General features: G+C 38.3%; 1 protein-coding gene across 2 annotated transcripts in view; it reads left to right on the forward strand.

Annotated features, from left to right (window-relative positions):
• The first annotated feature begins 1,881 nt into the window (after positions 1–1,881).
• Positions 1,882–19,276, forward strand: part of pparab (peroxisome proliferator-activated receptor alpha b) — a 38,257-nt gene continuing 20,862 nt past the window's right edge. The window contains exons 1-3 of one of the 2 annotated variants that reach the window (XM_079604536.1): positions 1,882–2,086; positions 15,076–15,321; positions 18,327–18,484. In XM_079604536.1, coding sequence (XP_079460662.1) covers positions 15,114–15,321; positions 18,327–18,484 — 366 coding nt within the window. In that variant the 5' untranslated portion in view covers positions 1,882–2,086; positions 15,076–15,113. The remainder of the gene's footprint in view (positions 2,087–15,075; positions 15,322–18,326; positions 18,485–19,276) is intronic. The other variant, XM_079604535.1, reaches the window with a different exon arrangement.

Below are 19,276 nucleotides of genomic sequence, written 5' to 3' on the forward strand. Positions count from 1 at the left end.
TTTTGCTGTGTTTGTAACAACGAGCACTCAAACACACCAAACCAACCATTAAAAACACACACGAAAACTGATTTTGCATGGGCACTTTGCACTAGTTCATACTAAAAGCTAAAAAAAACATAATTTCAGGGGGCCTTTAATGGGGACCAGCAACATTCTTCAAAATATCTTCTTTTGTGCTCAGCAGAAAAAAGAAACGTATCAGGTTTAGAACAACTTGAGTAAATGGGTGAGTAAAGGGTGAGTAAATGCTGACAGGATTGTTATTTCGGGTGAACTATCGCTTTAATGCGCAAACTCGTGCTCCAGACCTTGGGAGCCGCCCAGTTCCCGGCCGGCCATGCAGTTCCTGCCCAGACCCCTGCGTTACGTGACTGTGGCTCCGGTCAGGATCAGATTCAGAATCTTTATTTGTCAATACACAAAAGAGTAACGAAATGATATGCAACAAGTCCCCGGGCTGCAGGGGTTTCTGGGGGTTGTCCACGAGGTGAGGATCTCACCTTCACTCTTCTTTTGCAATCTGGCCCTCTTGCCCCCCCCCCCCCGGGCAATCTCACTGCAACCCCAATATTGATGTCTGGAAGATTTCACAACATAAGCCCTGTGTGTGTCTCTCCTCAAAGTGCTTTTGCAATGGAAAGAGTTTTTAAGTCGGATTAAACGCTGTTCTCTGCCAACCTGCCGGCTTGCCTCACCCCAACATGTTTTTCACTTTGAATTGAAAAAGAATGTAATAATGATATAGAATAAAACCTGTGTGTGTGTGTGTGTGTGTGTGTGTGTGTGTGTGTGTGTGTGTGTGTGTGTGTGTGTGTGTGTGTGTGTGTGTGTGTGTGTGTGTGTGTGTGTGTGTGTGTGCGCGTGTGTTTTCTATTGTAATATATTTACTTATTCCTGTGATCAAAGCTGTATTTTCAGCATCATTACTCCAGACTTCAGTGTCACATGATCCTTCAGAAATCACTCTAATATGATAATTTATTATCAACATTGGAAACAGTTCTGCTGCTTAATGTTTTTTTTTTTGTGATGCTTTTTTTTGTGATTCTTTGATGAAATTAAAAGTAAAAGCATTTATTTACTAACAATATAAATATTGTCACTTTTTATCAATTTAACACATACTTGCTGAATAAAAATGTAAATAAAAAAAATAAAAAAACTAAAATTACTGACCACAAACCTTTAAACAGTAGTGTATATTGTTACCAAATATTTTTATTTTAAATAAATGCTGTTCTTAAAAAAAAGATTTACATACTTTTGAAATAAAGATGAATAAAGATTTTATTCATCAAACAACCCTGAAAAAAGTAGCCTATCACAGCAGGTTCTATAATATATATATTACTGTTTCCAACATTGATAATAAATCAGCATATTAGAATGATTTCTGAAGGATCATGGATAAAATCCAGCTTTGGTCACAGGAATAAATTATGTTTTAAAGTAGGCCTATAGCCTATTAAAATATAAAAACGCTATTTTGAATTGTAATAATATTTCTCAATATTACAGTTTTTCCTGTATTTGTAATTAAATAAATGCAGCCTTGATCAGAGTCTTCTTTCAAAAATTTATAAAAAATAGTGATGTTTTGATATTTCTTGCTTTATGAAGGCCTATTGTATCTGTCAGGATGATGGCGAGATGATACAGTATCTGCACGACATGCACTGATTGTTACTGTAAGCAGTCGACAGACATACAGCAATGTCCCCTGAACCCAGTCCAACCATTCAGACCATCTCATCATGTACTGGCCACCGTCCACACCATCAGTGCTCCAGTTAGGGGCCGTCCTGCGCTCTGATTGGCCGAGCGCTGAGGTGTGTCGGGGGGTGTGTCTGTACGTCTGCATGATCATCTGTGCGTCATGACGCCGTTTCCGGGAGGCGCGCGAGACCTGCAGCTGCAGTTTGACAGCGGCGGAGGCGCGCGACAGGACTCGGCGGAGGTTATGTGTTTATATTAATTATTATAAATGATATTATGCTGCAGTAATTGCGCTGACAGCACCATTACAGGGTCATTGACGCCTCGAGACGCGATGTTCGACGAGCACTGGCTGCTCAAGCTGAAGGTCAGAGTCAGTGTTGTTGTGTGAAGTGAAAGGAGAACACTTCTATTCTATTCTATTCTGTTCTATTCTGTTCTGTTCTGTTCTGCTTTGTTTTATTCTATTATGTTCAGTCATGTTCTGTTTTGTTCTATTGTAGTTTTGTTTTGTATATTTGTTTTTTTATGTATTAGATATTGAGAGTATATTTGTCTGTTTAAAATCATACAGCAATGCTTTCCCAACGCTTATCTGAGCACATCGGAAAGTTTTGTTGACATTATGCCTTTTAGATTTGAGAAGAGCAGAGATTTTTTGCTCTTGTGGTGGATGTTAGGCTACGTAATATGTAAAAACAAAACAAAACAAAAACATAAATATATATAAAAGCACAGGTGCAGTTTTCTGCTACTTTCTTATGACTCTGGTTGAGTGTTAATGTGTCTGGAATTGTGGATTTTTAATTTGTTAATTCCATACCATACCTTGACTGTAAACTTAAACTCACTTTAAACATTTTTATATGACTTTATTAATATTAGTAATTATTCTTATCATTAATATTAGTGAAAACAAGAAAAGTATGTAAATCAGGCTTTGTTTAAATTTGTAGGTTTATCTCACAAAAAAGAAAAGAGAAAAATAGTATTTATACATTTGCATGTGTATTTTTGTAATGTCCTTGGAGTTAGAGCTGCACGATTCTGAACAGAATGTTAATGTCTGCAGTTTGTTAAAAAATATATTTTATTCATTCGATGTCATTATTATTATTCTTTTTTAAATCAGGTTGAGTGAATGATTCAATGACTCACTCATAACGACTTTGCGATCTGGACGAATCAGTGTGTTTGAATGAATCTTTTAAATGAATGATTCAATGACAAATAAATTTTTAACAGTCACTTGTCGCCACCTACTGGTGTAATAATGTTATTGAACTCAATTTGAAGCGTCGTTACTTTCAAAAGGTGTTCATATCCGAACTTTCATTCCAGTGCTGTGATCATTTCAATTATTGTAACACATAAATAAAAGACTGTTTGTGTCGCTGTTTCAGACAACGGCTCTCTCTCTCTGGGTCAGAACAATTAATTGTGCAGCTCTAATTGGAGTATTATACCATGATATATGAATTTGGTAATCATTGAGTATCAAGTGGAATTACCATCTGACAACATTATTGAACTATAGTATCACCACAGTACTTTTTATGTCAGACGCACTATGATAATGCAGTGGTTAATACTGTCCTTTAATCCTATGGTGACCTCTTTGTGTCGTATCATCAGCGAGCTGAGCATGCATTTACAAGACCTTCCCAGCGTCCCGCGGGCATCCTCTAATCTGCGTTTACTGCGCTGTTTTTCTCCCGCGCCTGCTGTAATGTACTCCAAACTGCTCTCCCACAGCACATCTGCGACGTTAAGCGTGCCTTCTTCAAACATTCAACACGATAAAGCTGGCCGCAGTGTTATCAGACAGATTGCTTATGCTTTTAATGTGTTTGCAGAGCTGCAATATAGTTTATTATTTGATAAATGGCCATCTTAGAAGACCTGGACTGATTCATTAGAGTTTAGAAATAGTCGGTATGATATGTCTCTGATCCTTAGATGTAAGTGGGATTTTTCTTATGCTTATCCAAAGTATGAGTAAGTGTAATAGTGATGTTTGCTAGTAATAATTAGTATTATTGGCCAAAATCTGAGCATTTATCCACCTGTTTTTATTGGTTGTAACAAGCACAAGCATTGCGTTCAGGGATAAAACTGCTGTCGAGTGATAAACTCAAATATTTGTTGTGTTTTGACAGTGAAACCAGTACCGTCAGCAGATACGGGCATGTTGCTGGACACAGGTTCTCGCACACAGACGGTGTGTTGCCGCATGCATTGCCATGACTCTGTAATTTGACCTAGATCTTGCAGTACCTGTCTCAGATTTACCAGCTACATAAATGCCATCTGGGTTTTTCCATCTCAGTTTTATAATAACTGATGTTTCATAATCTGCTGGAAGGTTTGCACTACCAGTTCTTCAGGTCGCAATTTAATTAGGCCTCCACAACAGTAGTCTGTCTATACAGTATAACTCATGCATTATATTCTTCTCAAAGTCATATGATAGACGAATTTTAAATTTTTTTGAATCGTAACAATAAAAACTAGTTTTTCCACCAGATAATGACTTGTGTCTGTCAAATCTCATCATGCGATTTTACTTTAGTTATTTGGACTATTCTTTTATGTTTTATTAAAATCAGCACGAAACTATTGCGATAGTATTTTTCTTTTCTATTTTGATGTTTATCCAAGTGAAAATTGCTTTTCAAACAAGAACAAATGTAGGGCGGAGCTTGATTGTGTCTGTGGGGAATTGATTGGATGGTTGTGGTTTGCTATTGGTGGTCATATTTGTTTTTTCTTTTATATTTAGTTTTTTTTCTTTCTATTTTCATGTATATCCGCGTGAAACGGCTTCTCGAACAAGATCAAATGTAGGGCGGAGCTTGATTTTGTCTGCGGGGATTTAGTTTTAGTTTTAGTTTAGTTTTACCTTTATTGTCATTGCATGGTATACAACGAAATTTGATATCGCTCATAGAAAACTAACTTTTTTGGATTTGAATTGATTGGATGGTTGTGGTTTGCTATTGGTGGATCAGGTTGTCATATTTGGTTGCTTCATTTGTAGAAAGTCCTAAGCTCTCTGTAAACTAGTTCTAGTTCGACAAGTTCGGAAAGTCGCAAATCAGAAAGTAATTGCTGTAATTCCAACATTTGTCATTTCTGTTACGCATTGGTGAAAATGTAACTTGCATTGCTTGGCTAATACAACAGACCCCTGGACACAAACCAGACTGTCCTATTCTTGCTGCGGGCCGGTGTCTAAATTGCTAAAGCAGACACACTGCTTGAAGCACCAACCCCCCATAAACGTGCATAACTGGAGGGTCATGGAGTTTACTTTGTGTTTTCGTAGTTGTGTTGACCTTTATTTTGCCGTAGGCTTCAGCTTGTCTCTGTCGTGACATCTGTGGAGTATTTTAGTGTTTAATCTTTGCAAAGTGTATTTACAGAAAATTCTCTTTTTTTTTAGTTGTTAAAAATCTGTCATTACTCACCCATATGACGTTCCTAAGTTGTGTTTTCCATGCAACACAATTCCATGGATTTTTTTTTTAAGCTCTTGCATGTAGGATTGGGTATCGTTTGAATTTTAGTGATTCCAATTCTGCTTATTGATTCCAATTCTTATTGATTCCCAGTTTTGATTGCAATATGGTTTAAAAAAAGTCAAAAAAAGTCAAAAATATTTATTCTGTGTGTTTTTGCAGCTGAATACCATGAACAAAAATCAGCAGGCTAAGGAACAACCTTATAAACTAGACTAATATCAATTTCAAACATTATTAAAGACAAGTACACAGTCACTAATACAATAAGAACAAACAAGCAAACTAGCACAAATAAATACAACTGAACAAAGTTCAGAAATTGATATCTAATGTAAAATAACACAACATAGTTTTCTTTTTATATTAATCCTTATTAAATTTACAAACGTTTTTCAGTCTAGATCAGTGATCAAGATATTTTGACTTAATTTTGTGTGTATTTTCTCTTTTTAAGTTCAAGAAAACGTGAAAGAGAACTCAACTCAGTATTCGTGTGCAGAATTGAGTTTTCTTTCGCATCTTATTTGGCTTGAATGGTTTAAAACCACATTACATTGCACACATCGATAAGTGTAATCGAATTTTTAATTTTATAACAAGTATCCGATTCCCAACCATACTCACATTTGAAGTAATCTAATGCAGGGCGCTAGTTTGAATGTGTAGAGACCTACGATGTTTAAACCATTACTGTTTTTTTAATTGCATAGACATGCAAATAAGAACATTAACCAAGTGTTTACAAATGCACAGTGTGAAACTCAAAACCTGACTAGCCAGGATTATTTAGTAACTCTCACAGTGTCAAACATGTCCATAAACACATTACGCTTGTATTACCGTGAAGGAGTTTTATTGTGCAAAATGACCATCTGACTGTAAATTACCTGCGTATTGCACAGCCACTTAACAAATAAATAAATGGATGTGAATTTTTTTGTATGTTGAGAGGAAAGAGAAAGCAAAGTGATACAAAAATCAAGTTAAAATATTTGGCGGAAGTGTTTGACCAATCAGAAACAAGTATTTCAGAAGGAAAACTAAAATCGGCCTCCATTAGTACCGTTACAAAAGTGAGTGTCTTTAGTTTTAAGTCATTATCATCACAAATTTCCTCTCATGTCAGAACATGTTTTGCTTCTTCTGTCCGCCTCTCTGCAATGTTTTCTTGCACTTCAAAATCATAAGCAAAATGCTCATCCCTCCTGGTCTCTTTCTGAGGGTGTTAGTCTGACTTGTGTTCCGCCGTTTCGGAATCTGACACGTCTAATCAGAGCCTTCTTTTTTAGTTATTCAGTGAGAGAATGGGAATGTTCTCGCTCGCTCTGTTCCCCCGCTGTTTATTTTCCTAAAACAGGATTTTCAGGTCGGGCTGACTAGTTTTTCAATCCTAACCACCTGTCTGTCTCTGTAAATGTTAACAGAAGTAGAACATGTACAGTACACTACTGTTCAGAGGTTTGGGGTCAGTTAGGATATGTTTTTATGATTTTTTCTTTTTCTTTTACAAATCACATTGCACTTTTGCAAACTGAAACTTGGACATTCTGCCAAACTAAACATCATCTTTTGTGTTGCATAAAAGAAAGAAAGTAAGTCAAATGGGTTTGGAACAACATGAGGGTGAAATTATGATAAAAAATGTTAATTTGTATCCCTTTATCTGTCAATTTTTCCTGTAAATTCTGCATCTAATACACATATATGCATGCATGAACGCAATTTTTATGTGCTGTTTTGTGTGTGTGTGTGTGTGTGTGTGTGTGTGTGTGTGTGTGTGTGTGTGTGTGTGTGTGTGTGTGTGTGTGTGTGAAAGTGTACACAGATGGCTTCTTCCTCCCTCAGATGTTTTCAAACTGAGTTTTTCACTTTGTGTAAACATAGCCACACACACACGTATATACTTTACGTATTTATTGCAACATCAGCACGTTGGGTTTAAAGAGACCTGTTGAAATACAAAACCACATTTTGGTTTACTCAGGCAAGGCAGGTATCTATCTCTAAACCCAGTGACAGACGGAAAGACAGACTGACTTAATTGATCCCCGAGGGGAATTTCAGTTTGAGCCAACACAGAGCAGTTTTAAACGTGTCATTTCCTGCGCTTTGACCTGATCTACTGTTGTCTCGCTGCAGTTTTAATCTCTGAAGCTTCTGTCCTGACAGACTATACTGAAGTTGTGTTCGCTGCTTAAGTCCGTCTGATGAGGACTCTAAACGTCCATCACACTAAATGACCATGTCAACCGTAAGCAGCTCAGGAGAGATTGTGAGTTAATGAGCCAGGACTCTCCACTGTAAAACAAGCTTGCTACAACCACACTTTTGAATTTACGCATGTAACTTCTCTTAGTTTTACCCAGTAAACGAGGTATTGAGCACTGCACAAAGTCGACGAGAAATTACTGTAATCACCACAATGCCTGGCCGTTGCTATACATGTTGCTAGGGTGTCATGAGTGGTTGCTGAGTGGATGCTGGGCGGTTGCTGGGTGAATGCTGGGCGGTTGCTGGGTGGATGCTGGGCGGTTGCTGGGCGGTTGCTGGGTGAATGCTGGGCGGTTGCTGGGTGGATGATGGGCGGTTGCTGGGTGAATGCTGGGCGGTTGCTGGGTGGATAATGGGCGGTTGCTGGGTGAATGCTGGGCGGTTGCTGGGTGGATGCTGGGCGGTTGCTGGGCGGTTGCTGGGTGAATGCTGGGCGGTTGCTGGGTGGATGATGGGCGGTTGCTGGGTGAATGCTGGGCGGTTGCTGGGTGGATAATGGGCGGTTGCTGGGTGAATGCTGGGCGGTTGCTGGGTGGATGATGGGCGGTTGCTGATTGATTGCTGGGTGGATGATGGGCGGTTGCTGGGTGAATGCTGGGTGGATGATGGGCGGTTGCTGGGTGAATGCTGGGTGGATGATGGGCGGTTGCTTGGTGAATGCTGGGTGGATGATGGGCGGTTGCTGGGTGGATGCTGGGCGGTTGCTGAGTGGATGCTGTGCGGTTGCTGGGTGGATGCTGGGCGGTTGCTGAGTGGATGCTGTGCGGTTGCTGAGTGGATGCTGTGCGGTTGCTGGGTGGATACTGGGCGGTTGCTGGGTGGATGCTCTGCGGTTGCTGGGTGAATGCTGGGCAGTTGCTGGGTGGATGATGGGCAGTTGCTGGGTGGATGATGGGCGGTTGCTGGGTGGATGATGGGCAGTTGCTGGGTGGATGATGGGTGAATGCTGGGTGGATGATGGGCAGTTGCTGGGTGGATGATGGGCGGTTGCTGGGTGGATGATGGGCGGTTGCTGGGTGGATGATGGGCAGTTGCTGGGTGGATGATGGGCGGTTGCTGGGTGAATGCTGGCGGTTGCTGGGTGGATGATGGGCGGTTGCTGTGTGAATGCTGGGCGGTTGCTGGGTGGATGATGGGCGGTTGCTGGGTGAATGCTGGGCGGTTGCTGGGTGGATGATGGGCGGTTGCTGGGTGAATGCTGGGCGGTTGCTGGGTGGATGATAGGCGGTTGCTGGGTGAATGCTGGGTGGATGCTGTACGTTGCTGGGCGGTTGCTGATTGAATGCTGGGTGGATGATGGGCGGTTGCTGGGTGAATGCTGGGTGGATGATGGGCGGTTGCTGGGTGAATGCTGGGTGGATGATGGGCGGTTGCTGGGTGAATGCTGGGTGGATGATGGGCGGTTGCTGGGTGAATGCTGGGTGGATGATGGGCGGTTGCTGGGTGAATGCTGGGTGGATGATGGGCGGTTGCTGGGTGGATGCTGGGCGGTTGCTGAGTGGATGCTGTGCGGTTGCTGAGTGGATGCTGTGCGGTTGCTGGGTGGATGATGGGCGGTTGCTGGGTGGATGCTGGGCGGTTGCTGGGTGGATGTTGGGCGGTTGCTGGGTGGATACTGGGCGGTTGCTGGGTGGATGCTCTGCGGTTGCTGGGTGGATGCTGGGCGGTTGCTGAGTGAATGCTGTGCGGTTGCTGGGTGGATGCTGGGCGGTTGCTGAGTGAATGCTGTGCGGTTGCTGGGTGGATGATGGGCGGTTGCTGAGTGAATGCTGTGCGGTTGCTGGGTGGATGCTGGGCGGTTGCTGGGTGAATGATGGGCAGTTGCTGGGTGGATGATGGGCAGTTCCTGGGTGGATGATGGGCAGTTGCTGGGTGGATTATGGGCGGTTGCTGGGTGGATGATGGGCGGTTGCTGGGTGAATGATGGGCAGTTCCTGGGTGGATGATGGGCAGTTCCTGGGTGGATGATGGGCAGTTGCTGGGTGGATTATGGGCGGTTGCTGGGTGGATGATGGGCGGTTGCTGGGTGGATGATGGGCGGTTGCTGGGTGGATGATGGGCGGTTGCTGGGTGGATGATGGGCGGTTGCTGGGTGGATGATGGGCAGTTGCTGGGTGAATGCTGGCGGTTGCTGGGTGGATGATGGGCGGTTGCTGTGTGAATGCCTGGTGGAGGATGGGCAGTTGCTGGGTGGATGTTGGGTGGATGATGGGCAGTTGATGGGTGGATGATGGGCGGTTGCTGGGTGGATGATGGGCGGTTGCTGGGTGAATGCTGGGTGGATGATGGGCGGTTGCTGGGTGGATGATGGGCGGTTGCTGGGTGGATGATGGGCGGTTGCTGGGTGGATGATGGGCGGTTGCTGGGTGGATGATGGGCAGTTGCTGGGTGGATGATGGGCGGTTGCTGTGTGAATGCTGGGTGGATGATGGGCGGTTGCTTAAAAGTCAAAAGAGACAAAAGAGTAATACACAAAAGGAATATTTTCCCCTTGAGATTTGTTTTCACTTCTTCACTATTTATTTCTTGACAAGCTTTCCTGTAGGCTAATTAATTTATTTGGTTTGTTGTTCTCCATGTTAAAGTGGATAACAGGTGAAAGAATGTCATGAATCTGCATTAAACGTCTGTAATGTGATGTATAGCCTACCCAGGGCAAGGGTCGAGTTGGTTTATTTAACAGTATTTGATTGAGTTATGAAAATGTATTACTGGCTAATATTATTTTCCCCATATGTGTAGATTGCCGGTTGTTTTAGAGGGGAATTTGTTGTATTGGGAGATGAACTGACCAGTACTTTTACTGATATACAGTACTTTTACAGATATTTTTCAGGTGTAATGTAGATTTTTTTTTAGCAATTGCACTGCGAAAAAGCCTTTTTTAGTCGTTTTGAAAAGCCAGTGAATCTTTTTTTCCTTTTTAGCAGATTTAGTTTTGATATTTTTTAATTGGCTTGCTTTGCTTGGTAAAGGTGTGTCTTTGAATTCACCCTGTGTAGAGCACCATTGCTTTAAGCTATTCACATTAAAACGTACATCTTTTGGCCGTTCCGTTGTGTCACTTCTCATGTATTTTAAGATCATAATAAAAGTGGTCAGGTAAACCGTTTAGTTTTCTGAACAATGATGTTTTTCGACACCCCAACTTTAGAGCATAAAGGTTTTATGATTTTATGTTGACGTCCGAGTATAGCAAACTATATCAAGATGTTTCGCACCAAAGTTTTATGTAAAAATAGGCCTTTAGACATTTAAATACACATTTACATTGCATATTACTTATTATTTGACATGCTTTTATGCAAAGCAGGTAAATTTAGCTTCTATTTTATTTTTTTGTTTTGTTTGCATTTTCAGCTTATTTTAGATTTTTTAGATTCATACTTTTATGGCTGACTTATTGTCCTTGGAGTCGAATCCTGAACGTCCACTGATCCGTCACTGACCACAACCAGATTAAGAGCTGTTTAGTCATTTCAACTGATCCAATGATTTCGAACATCATGTGACCGGACTCCACTCAAATGAAAGCACTTTCCCAGTCATTTTAGCACTTTTAAACTGTTAGAGAATGACTTGTGGCTTTCAGATTGTTTCGCTCCCACATGCTGATGTCCTGCAGCCTTAATGTTACCGTGATAATGTTACCGTGAGAAGTGTGCCATCCTGATGTCACCGGGTTTTGGTGTCCGGTTGGCCCCTCTTCCACCCCCAACCCACAATTTAGGTCACATTGTGTGTTGAATTGCAACTTGAAACAAGACACGCACGCCAGGCGCGTGAAGCATTTGCCACTGAACCCTGCTGGACTATTAGTACTTTCCACGTGTAAAGACACACAAACATCAGATCGCATGTATAAACTCAAGAGGAAGGTGTGGTTTTGTTGTGGTTTTGCACATGCTTTTCTGACTCTAATTCTAGTGGGAATGAGCTCATTTGTTGTTGTTTTTATTGTTTTACTAATATGTCTAGGCTAGATAGTGATGCCTATCTTTGATAGACGTCATGGTAGATTTCATGCATTGATGACTTTCAGGACACTTCATTCAAACACACTGTAAGTGCATGTAGTGCATGTCCCGGCCGCCATATCTCGGTTTTAATCCACTCGTATTATAATGCTGTTGCTGGAGTTGTCATTGATTCACTAAGATCGTCCTTGGCCATCCAAGCTAATAACTAATCCATTACTCCTCATATTTGTTGGTCAATTATATTGTACTATTATACTACTTATTACCTTTTTAATATCATTAAAAACAGGATATTTCGCACAGTGTATACTGTTACTCTAGACTTTGGTGGTGGCAAAGTATTCACACATTATGCAAATTGCAATCATATATAATTGATATATATAGGCTATATGCGAATTAATCTAGTGGAAGCGTTCGGTACTGCGCCCAAACAAAATTTGACTGAAAGCTAATTTTTTGAGATATTAACCTTACATTTAGTACACAGCTTATTTAGATTTATGGCTTTGATTTTCTCACAGTTTTAGAGTAAAACGTGTTTTGGAAAACATATATTTCATTTAAAAATGTAAAATTATATTTTTTGTGCATTTCTCATAACAATAAATGTAAAATTTAACGTTTTCACTTAAATTGTTTCACTTCAGGAATATGTCAGGTGTCATCTTTAAAAAGAGACCAAACTTAAGTCGGTGCTCTCTAAATCATTCAAGATTTAAGTTGGAAATTTAGTTTTCAGGTCCATGCTCAAAAAGCGAATAAATGGATTATAACTACAGCATAAATATAATTTAGTACAAAAAATCCCCTAAAATGACAAAATATTAAATACAAAACATTAACAAACTAAAATATTTTAATTTTCCCCCAATTTTTTTTCGCATTTTTCACAATTTTTGACCCACATTTTTTTGGGTTAACTGTCTGATTAAACTATATTATCGGCCAGCTCCTTATACAAAGTTGGATATATAAGAATATATATGAATTTTATCCGCATACATACAGTATTAGCATGTATCTTATTATTTCTTATATCGTTGCAAAATGTAAACAATATTATTGTCCAACTCTAATCTGCTAAATGCAACTATAAGGGATATTATTAAGATATATGAAGATATAATAAACATTAACATCATGATTTTCTGCAAAGCTAGTTTGAAACAATGTGTATTATTATGAAAAGCACTATATAAATAAATCTGACTTGATATACTCAACATACGTAATAACTAATAACTTATTTTCCATTTTCCAAAGCTTTCGGTAGATTCCAGAATTGACACAAGGAGGAGCTTACGTTTCGGTTAATTATCCAAGCCAAAACTCGAATGAATTTAAGTGGAAGAAGAAAAAACTAAAATTCTGGTGAGGAAAATAAGTGACAGAAATGTTTTGACCGCATCCACTGATCTAGAATGGAAATCACTGCCCCTGGAAAGCCGTACATGCCATATGGTTGCACTGTCCAGCCTGATAAATACCGTACACATGTACTTCTGGTGGTGTGTTGGAAATGCCCTGGCGTTTCGCCCGCGGTCTGTGACTGTGACCACTGGCTGCCCTCTCTCTGTCTCCTGCCCCAGTGTGTGTCCGGCTGAGACCAGTGAACAGGGAACAGTGTGTTCTGGCTGAGGATATCACAGGAGCGAGTAGGTGTTAAACATGGAGCCGCACACATTCAACAAGCTCGCATTACAGACAGGACCTTTGTTTAATTGCACGAGTCTTACATAATCGTGAAGCGGCGAAGTATTTATTCTGCTGCAGCTGATTGGTCGCCTGGTCATTTTTTTAAATTTTCATTTAATTATCGCTAATTCAAGCCCTCTGTGGGTTATAAATAGTTTTTATTTTTACTTTTTTATTACATTTTAACTAAACGTATACATATACATTTCCATGTAACAGAAAAAAGCACACACAAAAAAGAAAGATGCTTCTCAGTATTTTACATTGATATTCAATACCACATCTTTTCTTATTCTTCTATTAACACTTTTCCAACTCCACCACTTTTTAAGAACGATCTGAAATGTCCCCAAACTCCATCATAAACCATATATTTATCCCTTAAAATATAGGCTAAGTTATCTTTTCTATTGACATATTTGTTACCATTTCTATGGTCAATTGTTAAAGTCTGTACTTTATTGAGTGCTGCAAAATATTTTCACAATTTTAATATAAATCACAGTTTCGCATGCTATCATTTCCATATTGAGTTTTTCATTTTAAAAAGTAGTATATCCTTTGCAGTTTGCACAGACAAAATCTTTGAGTTTAGTTCCCCAAAATAGAATTGGTTGTTAAGGCGTTGCTCACAGGTTTTTTTCACTCACATTGATTATATGTAATTATGGAAAGAATGATTATTCGTCTATAATGACATGTGAATTAGAGCCCTATGAAATCAGTTTTATTTTTTCCTAAATTGCTGTCCCAATTCCATATTTTATTTTTATTTTTCTGAATTCAGTTTGAATGTTTAAATGAACTTTTATTTATCAAAAAGCATCTAATTAGTTTTAAATCATTAGTTAACACCGATTTATTAAAAGTTTAACAAAAGTTAATACTGAAAGTTTTCCTATTAAATACTTTTTTTCTTACATATTGGCTTCTTTGAGGTAGTACTCTCCAGCATGTTTTACATACTATCTAATAAACGGACATGTTTATAGTTTATAGTAACATAGTTCTGAGTATAGTTGCAATACAAAAGAAAAACATTTTTGAAAAATGTTTGTGTTCTCAAAGTTTACTACAGTTACACTTAAAATTGTACTTTTTTATAAACTAAAAAGTGGGCCAACTTAGTCCCAAGAAGTATTGAAGTACACCTACAGGTACCGGTATACTTCTAGTGTATTGATTTTAGTATACATGCTACTTTAAGTAGGCTATACTTGGAAAATATACTTAAATTGATTAAATGAACTTGATGAGAAGATTATGGGGTCTTTTTCTCTGGAGAATCAAGTTGCTCTCCATTTCATCTGCTTAGAAAAACTCAATACTACTGTGCTTTTTTGAACCTGTCATTTAGAAACTCGCTCTGAAGTCACGTGATCTAGCCCTCAGATGAACTATAAACACTTGCATTGTGTCATAAGTTCATGAAACTCGCATGACCTCAAAATAGACCTGTATTAGTGGCATGCGAGTAAATGCTTAACGCATCAAGGATATTTACCATGTATCTGCACTGTCTCTTTTGAGCTCGCAGCTCCTGTGTCCTGGTTTTGCTCTCTGATTTTCTCTCGGTGTCAGGCAGACGCAACACAGACGTGTAGATAAGGCTATTTAGGGTGAACTTAACCATAATTACTGCTGATAAAAAATATTGCAGACAACGTAAAGCTTTTAGTAGGGCTAATATCTGACAAGCTGTTATTTGTTGTGCCTTAATTAAATGAGACGAAACTGTGATTTATGTTGAGATTAACCTGCGATTAACCCTAACCCTGGTTTCAAAAACTGTGACTGTTGTTATTGCTAAAAAAACAGATCAAAAGTCGTATATATATATATAATGCAGTTTCTTTATTATGTTGTCTATGTGGTTCCTCCAGGCTGATGTGTGATTCTCGCTCTGGCCCTGTCCGCCAGCATGGTAGACATGGAGAAGCACTACAGCGCCCCGTCGCCGCTGAACGACGCAGTGCTGGACAGCCCGTTGTGCAGGGACTTCATCGGGGGAATGGGAGACCTTCAGGACATCTCTCAGTCCATGGATGAAGACGCTCTCAGCAGCTTCGAGGTGACCGAGAACCAGTCGTCGGGTCTGGGCTCCGGATCGGAGAGCTCCACTGCGTTAGGTACCCAGATGCTGCCACTCAAACACACTCTGACTTTTTAAGAAAAGACACTTTTCCATGCAATTGAATTGCATTGCGTTGCGTTGCGTTGCGTTGCGTTGCGTTGTGTTACGTTGCATTGCATTACATACATTACATTACATTACATTACATTACATACATTACATTACATTACATTGCATTGCATAACATTACTTTGCATGACTTTGCATTGCATTACATACATTACATTACATTACATTACATACATTACATTACATTACATTACATTACATTACATTACATTACATTACATTACATACATTACATTACATAACATAACATTACATTGCATTGCATTGCATTGAATTACGTTACATTACATTACATTGCATTACATTGCATTGCATTGCATTACATTACATTACATTGCATTGCATAACATTACTTTGCATGACTTTGCATTGCATTACATACATTACATTACATTACATTACATACATTACATTACATTACATTACATTACATTACATTACATTACATTACATTACATACATTACATTACATAACATAACATTACATTGCATTGCATTGCATTGAATTACGTTACATTACATTACATTGCATTACATTGCATTGCATTGCATTACATTACATTGCATTGCATAACATTACTTTGCATGACTTTGCATTGCATTACATACATTACATTACATTACATTACAAACATTACATTACATTACATTACATTACATTACATTACATTACATTACATTAGTTGCATTGCATTACATTACATTACATACGTTGCATAACATTACTTTGCATGACTTTGCATTGCATTACATACATTACATTACATTACATTACATACATTACATTACATTACATTACATTACATTACATTACATACGTTGCATTGCATTACATTACATTACATTGCATTGCATAACATTACTTTGCATGACTTTGCATTGCATTACATACATTACATTACATTACATTACATACATTACATTACATTACATTACATTACATTACATACATTACATTACATAACATAACATTACATTGCATTGCATTGCATTGAATTACGTTACATTACATTACATTACATTACATTGCATTGCATTGCATTGAATTACGTTACATTACATTACATTACATTGCATTGCATTACTTTGCATTACTTTGCATTGCATTACATTACATTACATTACATTACATACATTACATTACATTACATTACATTACATTACATTACATTACATTACACTGCATTGCATTGCATTGCATTGAATTACGTTACATTACATTACATTACATTACATTGCATTGCATTACTTTGCATTACTTTGCATTGCATTACATTACATTACATTACATACATTACATTACATTACATTACATTACATTGCATTGCATTGCATTGCATTGAATTACGTTACATTACATTACATTACTTTGCATGACTTTGCATTGCATTGCATTACATTACATTACATTTGCAGCTGATTTGCAAAGAATAAAACCAGAAACTACTCTACATAAGAATGCAAATGCAGATGTTATTGCTTTGCTAACATATTGTTATGACTTATGTTTATGAAAAAATTTTTTAGGAGAGACAATTTGCCAATATGATAAAAACATAAAATATATGAAAGAAATATTGTCCCAAAGAAAGTGTTTTTTCATCGTCATATCTCATAATGGGATGTTTAGATTGTTTGTATTGGCAAACAACAAAAATGCTTGTTGACAAAATTGTTTTAAAGTACTTCTAAATATGTTTGCCTTCATGTACTTGCATAGAGAATGTTGTGGACATGTGGATATTATGCAGCATAATAACTTTCATATACTGTCAGGCAGGAAACGAAGGTTTTTCCTCATTGCTTTCAGCGCATATTGCATTGATTTATCAGATGTTATGCATGTGCAAAATATCTAGAATCGACATGTTTGACCTTTTAGACCTTGTTGTGTTGCAGTTTTTGGTTAATCTTGTGGTTCTGGAATGTCTGACCTAGTTTTCACTTCTAGAAGCTCAATGGAATCCGTATTATTTCTGTGAACAAACTTTACATGCCTAAATTTAAACCTCAAGGGCAGAAATGATTCGTTTCAGAATCATAACCTAATGATCATAATCATAAACTGTTAGACAGCGCACATAAAAGTGATAATAAGAAATCAGAGTGTTGAGGTTAAAACACCATGCATGAGAAATGAGGAAATGACATCATGGAAATGTGTGATGAAGCAGCAGAACGTCAGAGCAGGGACTTGGAGGTAAACAGGTGGATGTGGCGTAATGTTTTGTCATAAGATGTTGTCAAATGTAAAAACTTTGAAGTGTTTTAGTGATTATTAGAAGACTAATAGTAATTTCACACTACTCTCTTTGGTATTACACTGCAAAGCTTTGTATATGTGTGTGTGTGTGTGTACTTATAATGTATGTACTTACTTAATAATAATCATAAATGTTTCTTGATCATCAAATCATCATATTAGAGTGATTTCTGAAGGATCATGTGACACTGAAGACTGGAGTAATGATGCTGAAAATTCAGCTTTGATCACAGGAATAAATTACACTTGACTATATATTTACACGGAAAACACTTATGTTAAATTGTAATAATATTTCACAATATTACAGATTTTACTGATTTTTTTATCAAATAAATGCAGCCTTGGTGAGCAGAAAAGTCTTCTTTTATAAACATTACAAAAATCTTAGTCCAAACTCGGTTGTGTATATGTGGACGGACGGATATATAGATAGATGTTGTATTGTAATATACAATAAAAGTGTGTTTCTTTATCATTTTGTAAAAAAAAAAAAATCTATTCTATTCTATTGAATGACATTGATTTTCTAATTCCCGTATATATCATTTTTAAGTGTGCACATTTTTTTGTCTTGTCTTGTTTTGTTGAATGAGTGACTTTCTAATCGTGATTTAGATCACTTTTAAGTGTGCATATTTGTTTCGTTTGTTTGCTCACTCGTGTAGACGCCCTGACTCCAGCGTCCAGCCCGTCATCATGTGTGTACGGTGGCCCGGCGGGACCAGACGAGTTCACCTCCACCTCTCTGAACCTGGAGTGCCGCGTGTGCTCGGACCGCGCGTCAGGATACCACTATGGAGTTCATGCATGTGAAGGCTGCAAGGTGAGACCTGTGTTTTTGCAACTATCCTTTTAAAGGGCTAGTTCACCCAAAAAATGAAAACGAACCCATAATTTACTCCAGGAGGTTAATAAAGGCTTTCTGAAGCGCAGCGATGCGTTAAAAAAAAAAAAAAATCCATATTTATATCTTTATAAACTATAATTACTGGCTTCCGGTATCGGCCGTACTCATGTCTAGTTCCGGCGGAAGAGTGACCTCTGACCCGACGCATGACGTATAGTGTAGGAGTAGCGTTAGCTTAGCTGAGAGTATGTTTTGCTCAATCCTCTGCGCTTCCACGTTTTTCTGTGTAGTTTTTCTGTGTAACTACTCTCACACGCACCGACGGCCTGTTCGAGCCCCAGGACACACTCTCCTTAATGGCTCTGAGCAGAAAACCGGCCTCACTAAAGGTCATTGAGGATGTTTTGGCCTCAGATCTGTGTCTAAAGGAGCGTCTGTTGACTGGACACATTAGTCATAATATTGCTGTCAGAAAAACAACAAAAAAGAAGGGTTTACATGTGTTTTAATGTCTAACAGCTGTGTGAAGGCCAGAAAGACCCTTCTATTCTTGTATTATTATTATTTTATTATTTTAAATATTTTTTTAAGTATTTTTAATTGTTTTTTGAAGTGTGTTAATCAGAAATAGGATGTTATTTTAATTTTATAACTAATACTGGAGCCAGTTGTTTGTTGCAAATAATATATAATATATATATATAATTATTATTTATCAATGATGTCAAAGTAGGATGTTTTCATATATTATCACAATATTTACCATTC

Source organism: Phoxinus phoxinus (assembly GCF_949152265.1).
Source record: "Phoxinus phoxinus genome assembly, chromosome: 25".
NCBI classification, from domain to species: domain Eukaryota; kingdom Metazoa; phylum Chordata; class Actinopteri; order Cypriniformes; family Leuciscidae; genus Phoxinus; species Phoxinus phoxinus.